The 11142-nt window shown below is 35.8% G+C and overlaps 1 protein-coding gene across 1 annotated transcript; it reads left to right on the forward strand.

The window, feature by feature from the left end:
* Positions 1 to 8516: 8516 nt before the first annotated feature.
* Positions 8517 to 10483, forward strand: LOC131598898 (uncharacterized). The gene is made up of 2 exons (XM_058871465.1): positions 8517 to 9835; positions 10156 to 10483. The coding sequence occupies exons 1-2, from the start codon at positions 9205 to 9207 to the stop codon at positions 10179 to 10181; spliced, it is 657 nt and encodes a 218-aa protein (XP_058727448.1). The 5' UTR covers positions 8517 to 9204; the 3' UTR covers positions 10182 to 10483.
* Positions 10484 to 11142: the final 659 nt, after the last annotated feature.

Below are 11142 nucleotides of genomic sequence, written 5' to 3' on the forward strand. Positions count from 1 at the left end.
AGTTTGAATGTAAGATGAGTACTTGAAGATTCTCTCACATTACATGCCTCAAAGTTAGGAAATAATATATTATAGAAGTAAATTATGAATTATGGTTCAAATATGGTTATTCCTCTATAGATATCACTTTTCTCTATTTTCCTTTGTTGTTTCTTTTTTTAAAAATCTTATTATTTCGTTCAATGAGCTTAGCTAGTAATAAGGTGTTATATATTAGTTGTTTGTTTCTTATGCAGGTGCTTAAACTATTTGATTTCAATGATACTTTCAATAACTGGATTTGAACCGTCTTCAATTATTCTAAAATTTTAGTTTCTTTGAATGGAAAGCTTCATGGGTTCTTTGAGTGTGGCAAAGGCGTTAGACACAGGGATCCCATATCTCTTATCCTTTTTTGCACTGTTAAAGATTTTCTTAGCAGGAACTTAACTAACCTTGTCATTCAGAAAAAAATAAGCTTATCCCTGGTCCTAGAAGTTTGGAAGTGCCTACTCACAGCTTATTTGCGGATGACATCATAGTGCTTTGTAGAGGTGATAGAGAAATCATAGCCTCCCTAATTAATTTGTTATCTATATATGTTCTTTCTTCTGGTAAAATAGTGAATCCTAAAAAAACTCACATCTACTCTAGTTCTATTATTAAGTCTAGCCTCACCACATTGCTAGTCATCTAGGGTTTAAGATTAGGCGCCTTCTCTTTTCTTATTTGTGTGTTCTCATCTTGGTAAACCTAAATCTAGGTATCTTAGACCTATCCTTGGCAAAGTTATATCTAAGTTGACCAAGTGGAAGGATTCTCTTCTTAGCTTCGTTGGGTGAATTCAAATGGTTAAATCCTTTATCTCCTTTATGTTTATTCATAACTTAACTATTTATTTTTGGCCCAAGCCTCTAATTAAATATTTGGAGAGAAGCATCTAGAATTTCATTTGGTCCAGCGACTTTAGAAAACCTAAGTTGGTTACTGTGGCTTGGGCTAAGGTGTGCAAATATCTGGATCAAAAAGGTTTAGGTTTTAGGTCCCTCTCCACCCTTAATGAAGCTTTTAACTTGAAATTATCCTGCAATATTTTGAGTTCTTTAGAAAATTGGTCTATCTTGTTAAGAACCATAATGCTTAGAGATGGTATTCCTATAAAGTAACATATTGCTTCTTCTATCAGGAGTAGAATTAAAAGTGAGATGAAATTTGTTACTTCTGACACAATATTTGTCTTCGTAAATGGTTGCAACACTAACTTTTCGCTTGATTCTTGGTGTGGTCCCCCTTATTGTGAACCTAATTCATGTTCATGATGTTATTAATACTGACACTTTAGTTTCTGATTTCTAATATAAAGGTTCTTAGAATATTCCTATTCATATAACCAACTTGATTCCTAATTTATTTTTGATGGTTGGTCAGGTTACCATTCCTTTGGATAGCATTGCAGATAGCAAAATTTGGATTCACTCTAGTTCTGGTAAATCAACTCTGAAAGATGCCTACATCTTCAAGGATGATATCAGTTCTCCTCTTTTGTAGTCCAAGCAAATTTGGAATTATGAAATTCCCCTTTCTAAGGCGTTCATTATTAGGAGGTTCTTTCATAATCGAATGCCTTTTAATGATAATCTTTTGTTGTATGGTTGTCACATACCTTCGATGTGTAGCCTTTGAAAATCTCAATAGGAATCATTGGAGCATTTAATATTTTTATGTCCATTTGCTTTGCATCCATGGTTTTAAGCATTGGAAGAAAAACCCTTAACCAAATTCTTTTTGAAGTTGCATTCATAGAAAATATTACTTCCAAGATGGCTTGCTCCTCCATTCATGGGTTCACTATCACTAAGGGTTTCAATGTCAAGTTGCATCCGCCCAAGGCTTCGAAAATTATTAAAGTTATTTAGAAGCACCATCCGAATGGTTGGTTGCAATAAAACACAGATGGCTCTTTCTCCATTGATATGACTTCATGTGGTAGTTTATTCAAAAACTCGTTGAGTATTTTTTTTTTGGCTTTACATAAATGCTTGATTTTCCTTCCTCTTTTTATGCTTAATTTTGAAACAGATTCTTATTTTATGTTGTTGGCAACTCATGAGCCTAAGCTTGTCCCTTGAAATATTAGGACCATTTGTCTTAATTGTTTAGTTAAAACTTGGCATTTTATAGATTTTATTTATCTCATATATACACAGAAAGGGACCAATGTGCAGATTTGTTAGCATTTTTGGCTATCAATTCTACTTCGTCGTTGTTCACAACAAATTGAGGCTTCCTTATTATTATTTTTGTTAATCTCTTAGAGGGGTTTGGTCTAATCCCTCTCTTTTGGTTTCCTATTCCTTCTTTGAATATATTATTCTTTTTTATAAAAGAAATATGATATAATAAAACTAGAGTATTATGTGTTTTAAGTTCATGCTATTTTTTTTATATTTTCTAAATTTAATATAGTAAATAATATTTTTTATTTGACAATTGAATTAGTAAAATTCCCTGTTAAAATGAAACTATTAAATCGAAAAACTTATCTCAAAATTATTTCAAAAATCAATCTATCACCTTTTGTGTGTGTGTGTGTGGACTAAGATAATTTATTTGGGCTTTTATACGGGATGATCCATGACCAAATAGTATATGGCAGAACTGAGAAGGGGTATAAAGGGGCTTAGACGCTCAAAGAGGCATAATCGTCCGAAAAGGGTCTGGGCCTGGGAAAAGATGTGGTCATATGAAGGGTATGATGAGTCGCCCAACAGGACTTGAATCACCATTCATGATCTAACTCATTTATCACACGTGGAATAATGGTAGAAGGATGTCAACAAAGAAGAAAAATTGTAGAGAATTTATTTCCTGACCCCCCTATGGGGGTGACCCCCTGCGAAATTCCAAACTTGCCCCTGCTTTGGAGATGTATCTCCGAAGTAATTTTTTTAAAAATTTTTCCAGACTTCGAAAATGCATCTCCGAAAACACCATTTTTTTGGTGTTTTCGGAGATGCATCTCCGAAATGCATGAAAATTCAAAATATACGTTGGTTTTAACAGTCAGGTATTATTTCGGAAGTACATTTCCGAAATAATCTGTTCATATACAATTTTCCCTCCTTCACTATTTCATCATTTTTATAAAAAACAAACCCAAACCATCTCCAAAACTTCCATCAATATCAATCCATTTTTCGTCTCAAAATCAAGTTTCAAACGGTTGATCACGTTAAAGGGAGCATATAAAGCTACAATTTGAGGTAAACATCACTCATTTTATCCCCTATTTCACTACATTGTTCCTGATTCAAGAGATGAAAACTCCGTCAGTTCGGAAGTTCATTTTCGAAATAAGTCACCTAACAAATTTCGGAAATGTACTTCCGAAAGAATGTCTGGCAGAATTAAAAAAAACAGTTTTGACCATTTTTGCATATTTAGGTATGGTGCATTCGGACAACATTGTCACTGATGACGTAGTAGTTCCGGAAGATGTCAATGTTAATAACGAGCCGGTTAAAGATGTTAAATCCATGATCGATATGATGGATGTACGACAACAATTTACAAATGATAGGAGCTTCGCTTGTCGTGAACAATTGTTTGATTGGGTTCGGAGTGAAGCTAGTAAACTTGGATTTGGCATTATTATATTAAGGTCCGACAATGGAAATAGTAGACGGTTAACGATGTTAAATCCATGATCGATGTGGTGGATGTACGACAATAATTTACAAATGATAGGAGCTTCGCTTGTCGTGAACAATTGTTTGATTGGGTTCGGAGTGAAGCTAGTAAACTTGGATTTGGCATTATTATATTAAGGTCCGGTAATGGAAATAGTAGACGGAAAGCTTTTTTCGTTTTGATTTGTGAGAGGGGTGGGAGGTATGTACCAACAAACCGGATGTTAAAACAGGAAGACACGGGATCGAGAAAGTGTGAGTGTCCATTTAAGTTGCGCATGACTCAGAGGGTTGATGATTTATGGCATTTAAGCATCATTTGTGGAATTCATAATCATGCCTTCGAAGCCAAGCTACATGGGCATCCAATGTCCCGCGAAGAGAAGAATGTTATTTCGGATTTATCGATAATCAACGTGGCGCCGAGAAACATACTTGCCGATTTGAAGCGAAAAATGCCGGATAGTGTTTCAAATATCAAGCAAGTATAAAATGAACGGCACAATCTTAAAGTCTTGAAAATGGGCCCGTGGTCGGAAATGCAACAACTTTTGAAACTATTAGGCGGCAACCAATACGTTTCAAGCTTCCAAACGTGTGAGGACAAAGTTACGGTGCGTGACATTTTTAGGACTCATCCTAAAAGTATCAAATTGTTCAACACATTTCCAACCGTTCTTGTGATGGATTCGACGTACAAGACCAACAAGTATAGGCTTCCGCTTCTAGAGATGTCGGAGTGACCTCGACGGACAAGACATTTTCGGTTGGATTTGCTTTTTTGGAATGTGAAAAAGAAGATAGCTTTACATGGGCTTTGGGAATATGCAAGTCTTTGTTGGTTGATCAAAATAATATGCTAAGTGTCATTGTTATCGGCCGATGCCGTCTTCCCGACATCGACCGCATTACTTTGCCGGTATCACATAACGTGCAACGTGAGAAGTAAGCTCAAACCCGCGGTTGGCACGAAAGATAGACCAGATGAAAATGGTAAAGTCATCAAAGTCGGTGTTGTGGTGGATAAGATTATGGCCGCATGGAGGGATATTTTAGATGCACGTTCCGAAGAGTTGTATACCGAGAAATTGGTACACTTTAGGTTTTTGTGTGTTTCTATTAAGACTTTTTGTCATTGTGTCGAATCCACTATCCTTGACAAAGTAAAGGAAAAAGTTGTTTGTGCTTGGACGGATCGAGTAAGACATCTTGGTTGCACTACAACTAACCGAGTTGAATCCGCACATGCGGCGTTGAAGAGATTGTTGGGTGATAGCAAGGGGGATTGTGTCAGGGATGGGACACCGTGAACCAAATGCTCGAAAATTACCACAATGAAATTCAAACATCTTTTGGTCGGAGCAAGACGGTCATGGAACACCGGTATAAGGGGAAAATTCTATTCTCGCAATTGATTGACAACATATCCCGTTCGGGATTGAATTTTATGTTTCATGAGGCGAAGCGAGCGGAGACAACGGGTCCAGATAGTTCTAAATGCGAGTGTACAATTAGAAAAACATACGGGCTTCCATGTGCTTGTATACTTTCTAAAAAGATGAAGTTGAATTCATCAATACGCATGGATGAAGTAATTGACCATTGGAAAAAGCTCCGTTTTGATTATTTCGAGCCACCGAAAGAAAATGATTCCAAAATCACCATCTCCGACGAGTTGGAAGTGATAATGGATATGTTTGCTAAAGCGGATGACACCATGAAATTTCATATAAAAGAACAATTGCGAAAAATTGCATTTCCGAAGACCACCGATTTGAAACAGCCATCTCAACCGGTTAAAACCAAAGGTGCGCCAAAAAAGCCGAAAAGTACCCAAGAAGATACATCAACCAAACGACCTCCTTCCTACTTTGAACATGTTGATGCATTGATCCCAGATTCACCAACACCAAAGTCCAAGTGTAGTGCTAATAAAGGAGCCCGTATTTCGAAGCCGCCGTGCACACCTCCGATCAAAAAATCTCCAATGATCTACATTGATGAGATACCGCTTTTTATGCACAAATATATTCGTTGCCGGTTTGCTTGGAAGAGGAGAAGAAAATCACACTCTTATTCGACGGGCTCTTATTTCGGAGTTGACTTCACATAGGGACATCTACGGCCGACTTTATGAAAATCAAGAAAACTTTCAAAAAATTCATGATTCACTTGTTTCATCCGTAAGCGGTCTAGCCCCAGTTTCGAAGTGGATATCATTCCCCGAAATGGGTCACCTAATAGCAAGTGTGTACGATCGCGTTTGTGTCGATTTGACAAGATTTGGATTTTCGGAGACATTTTTTCCGCTTCATAGTCACCCGCCTTTGGACGCGTCTAGCCGCATCATTTATATCGGGTATCTAAGATTGCGCCATTTTGTGTAAGTTTTTTTGAAACCGGGGTGTCTTATACCGGCTGCTTCTTGTGAGTGGGTGGCACATCACACAAATGAGGCGGAGACTTGGCCGGATACGTTTGTTGAAAAAATGGAAGAGTTTGAAGAAATGATGAAGCAAGAGCGCGAGGAAAATAGAGAGCGGTCGAAGAACATACCGGTTTTAGATTTAAACGTCACCGATTGGTTCGACGAATTTTAGTTTTTACCGGACCGTTTTTTGTTTGTAGTGACCGGTGCGTGTCATTTTTTTTGTATGTATTGTCGTTTATAATGTAAAATTAAACCGATTCAATACATATATAATATAAGTATGTTTAATGTTGTCAATGTTTATGCTTTGCCTATCTTGATTTATTATGTGTATCTGTTATGGTTATCTCAAAACAGAATGCAATGCACAAAATATAATTTTTCACTTCTGTTTCTGCTAATTTCGGAAGTTCATTTCCGAAATATAGCTGTTTTTGGACTTATTTCGGAAGTTCATTTCCGAAACATCCACTGAATGCAAGATAAGGTTTGTTGGGTCATTATTACTCCAATAAGTCTATAAATTCAACACAATCTTTTTCATCATCATCACACCACTAAACACCAATGACACAAACCTACCCCCACCTAGCATTTGTCTACTTCACCAGTGGCTACCCGATGCCGTTCCAATTCCGCTTCTCGCGCGACACGCCATTTGTGGAATTGATAACGTCGCTCAACACTCTATTGTAATATCCGGAAAATCGGAGGGTTGCCAAGCTTGAGTACCGCTCGCCATCGCTTAACGACGAGGGAGACGTTCAGTTCACCCCATTTGAAGTCAAGAACGACGAAGATTTAGCGGTTTTGTGGACAAATTTCGCCCGATTTTCTTCGAAGGGTCCGATCGAGTTAGATGCGAAACTTCAAAGATCGAGAGTCGACGTTATCAAAATGTTGACTTATCGTCAATTACCCGTGTTTAAGAATATGTAATTTTAATTTTATGTAATGTGATGTTTGTAATCTTCATGCTTTAAATAAATCGAATCGTTGTTGTATCAGACATTATTTCGGAAGTACATTTCTGAATTCTTCTAAGGGGGTGAACTCGGAAATGCACTTCCGAATTCACCTATTTTTCTGGAAAATCACTTTATTTCGGAAGTACATTTCCGAAATCAATTTTTTTTTATAAAAAAAATGTTTTTGGAAGTGCATTTCCGAAACCATATTTTTTCTCATAAAAAGGTGACTTTGAAAATACATTTCTGAAGTTTAGGAATATTTTAGGCGCAGATGACCAAGAAGGTAGGGGGTCAACAAAGAAATTCTGAAAATTATATCCCCATAATTTGGAAACGAGTATTCTCTGCCCCATATTCTTGTTGATAAAGTTTCGGAAATTGTTGTGTACTAAGCCCATGAAATCTCTATAAATTCCCTAGACTGTAAGGTCAAAAGGGATATACATAAGAAAACATAGGGTCTCTAACCATCATCACGTGAGTAGATTCTCATTCTCCCACTATTGTAAATTATGTATATAATTATGTTTATAAACTATTTGAAATTTTTTCATGCTTCGAGATATTTCTTATTTATTTATTTAAGAGTAAATTAAATTTGATATATTCTTAAAATTTTGATCTAAAATTTTTTAATAGAAATTTTTTACTTTTGTGTAATACTTTAGGCCCTTATCATTAGGATATGCAAATCTACTGTGGTCTCCAAATAGAGGCCCAGATTTATTTAAATACGAAAATATTTATGATATTTATAAGTAGTGCTATGTTATTTTTTTGAAGAAATATATATTCACTATTTATATGTTACAATTTATTCATAAAAACTATTGCCTAACTAATTCTATATATTATTTAATTAATTTTATTTTTATATATTTCTTTTAATTTATTTTACTTTTTCCATGCTATTTATAAATTACGTTAATAAAGGGTATTATTTAACCGAGTAAATTATAATTTTGTATAATAACTTAAGCCTGAGACAAATTAATCTAGTATATGTTTTTTCGATGACTAAAGAGAAGTCAGACTTGAACATAAAGTATGCTCAATTCAGAGAATTACGAAAAATTAGAATCTAGTTTATATTGTTAAAATATTGAATTGATATATTTTAATAATAAAGAAATAGTTTATAGAGTTGGTAAAAATAATCATTCTTGAATATTTATATATTTAGAAAAAATTATATCAAAGATCCTTTTAAGTTATTCTTTTATAATATGATAGTCTTTTAAGTTTTTTTTTTAATAACTTAATCATTTAAGTTATCAAACGTTGACAAAGCATAAAGCTGACGTGGCAGAGTGATGTACAATTGTTAGTTACATGATACTTTCAGTTAGGTTTCAGTTAGGTTTATAACTACCTATATAAGCCATAATGTAACTAACTTGTAATACATTGAATAATCTACAATCTTTTTCTTCGTCTCTTAGCTTAGCTCAAGCTTTTCTTCTTCTGCTTCTACGCACTCCATCAATGGAGTTTTCCATCATCTTCACGGTGGTTTCAGTTGCTTAGATGGTATCAGAGCAGGTTGATCCTGCTCTGCATTCGCTGCGATTCATAGCTTTTCTTTTCTTGTTCATAGTGATCAGTGCTTTCTTGAAGCAATCACTGTGACCTTGCTCTTCTTTTATTTTCTTCGTTTATCAATTTCTTGTGATTCTTGATCGATGACGAGGAACAACAACAACAATCAAAATCAGGATCATCTTGATCCATATTATGTGCATCCTTCAGAAAATCCATCAACTGTATGTGTAACTCCGGCGCTATCCGGTGATAATTACCATGCATGATCGATGAAGATGAGACGTGCTCTTGCCATGAAGAACAAGTTCAGATTTGTTGATGGTTCTATAGAGGTTCTTGGAGAAGATGATCTGAACTATGTAGCTTGGCAAAGATGCAACAATTTAGTTCATACATGGATTATCAACTCGATAACACCATCTATTGCTCAGAGTGTGGTGTTCATCGACAATGCAATAGATATGTGGAATGATCTCAAAGATCGCTTCATGAGAGGAGATCGAATTCGTGTAGCACAACTACATCAAGAAATAACAAATCTGAAACAAGGTAACAAGAAGATTTCTGATTATTTCACTGAATTGAGAAGTTTATGGGAGGAACTGGATCAGTATCGACCTATGCCGAGTTGTACATGTCGTGTTGCGTTGCGTGTGCATGTCAAGCAATGCAAAATAGTATAAGCTTTAGGGCTGAGGATAGGATTATTCAGTTCTTGATAGGGCTGAATGAAGAATTCCATGGTGTGGTATCTCAAGTCTTGTTGATGGATCCATTGCCACAAATCAATAGAGTGTTTTCAATGGTAATGCAACAAGAAAGGAAGATATGTGGTCTGAATTTCTCTAACAATAGTGTAATAGAGGAAGCACCTGGGATGGTGAATGCTGTTGAAAGTTCAAAACAGTTTGGAAGAGGTCGAGGCAATGGAAATCCCTCTGCAGGGAGAGGTAGAGGGAATGTGAAAGTGTGTACTTACTGTGGTAAGACAGGGCATGTTATTGATAATTGTTACAAGAAACATGGTTATCCACCAAGTTTTGGAAGAGGAAGTGCATCTTCATCATATGCTAATCAAGTTGATGTTGAAGACTCAGATTCAAAATCTACTGCAGCTTCAACAAGTGATAATGGAGGGAGCATGACACTTACAAAGGAGCAGTATCAGAATTTGATGACTTTGCTAGAGAAAAGCACAGGATCTATGAATCGAACCAAGGGAGGTAATTCTGAGTCTTTCACTGCTAGTTTTAATGCAAAGAATAGTGTCAGTTGGATATTAGATATAGGAGCTACTCATCACATAAGTCACTCTTTAGATTCTTTTATTGAATATGAAAGAATGAGCCCTATGATGGTAAATCTACCAAATGGAAATTCTATAGCTTTATCCATATGTGGTAGTGTGCAGTTAGCTAATGAACTGGTCATTAAAAATGTGTTATATTTGCCTCAGTTTGAAGTCAACTTAGTATCAGTTTCAAAACTATGTAAGGAACAAAATTGCATTTTGAGTTTTGAATCTGATCAGTGTGTGATACAGGCAAAGAAGGATTTGAGGAGGATTAGTTCAGCTAAAGTTCTAGATGGATTATACTACTTGGAAGCTGCTCACAAAGCTCATAGAAAGAATGATGCTGGATTTGTGTCAAGTGTGTTTACTAAGAGTAATTCTGCTGTTATAGCTCCTGCCCTTTTATGGCATTTAAGGCTAGGGCATCTATCCTTTGATAGAATGGAATGTATGAATAAAGTGTATAGTTTTATACCTAGGAGTGTTCATACAGCTTGTGATGTATGTCAACAATCCAGACAAAAATGTATGCCTTTTCCAATCAGTAATAATAATGCTCAGAATGTGTTTGACTTAATCCATCTAGATGTATGGGGACCATTTGGTACCATGTCTGTTCATGGCTTTAGATACTTTCTAACCATACTTGATGATCATAGTAGACATGTATGGGTAGTTATGTTAAAATCCAAGTCTGAAGTATGTCAAAGAATTCAAGAGTTCATAGCCATGGTTGAAACTCAATTTGATAAGAAGGTGAGAGTAGTTAGGAGTGACAATGGAACAAAACTACTTATGCCTACTTACTATGCCTCAAAAGGTATCATTCACCAGAAAAGTTATGTCTATACACCACAACAAAATGGAAGAGTAGAAAGAAGACATCAGCACATTTTGAACATTAGTAGAGCCTTAATGTTTCAATCCAAACTGCCTAAGAAATATTGGTCATATGCAGTTTTACATGCTGTGTTTTTGATGAACAGGATCCTTACAAAGATTTTGAAGAACAGGTCATCCTATGAGGTCTTATATGGATCTGTACCTGACTTGAGTTCCCTTAGAGTCTTTGGATGCCTGAGTTATGGATCTACCTTGCCTAACAACAGGCACAAATTTGATTCAAGAGCACGAAAGTGTGCTTTCTTGGGATATAAGCAAGGTATGAAGGGCTTTGTCCTTTTGGATGTTATTTCTCATGAAATTGTCATTTCAAGAAATGTCAAGTTCTTTGAC

This window comes from Vicia villosa, linkage group LG4, assembly GCF_029867415.1.
Source record: "Vicia villosa cultivar HV-30 ecotype Madison, WI linkage group LG4, Vvil1.0, whole genome shotgun sequence".
NCBI lineage: Eukaryota > Viridiplantae > Streptophyta > Magnoliopsida > Fabales > Fabaceae > Vicia > Vicia villosa.

Bases quoted from the DNA above. Each gene is read 5' to 3' on its own strand.
- LOC131598898 (XM_058871465.1), top strand. From the start codon at position 9,205: ATGGGAGGAACTGGATCAGTATCGACCTATGCCGAGTTGTACATGTCG. The intron at 9,836-10,155 runs GTAATTCTGAGT...TGTGTGATACAG, and splicing joins TATGAATCGAACCAAGGGAG to GCAAAGAAGGATTTGAGGAG.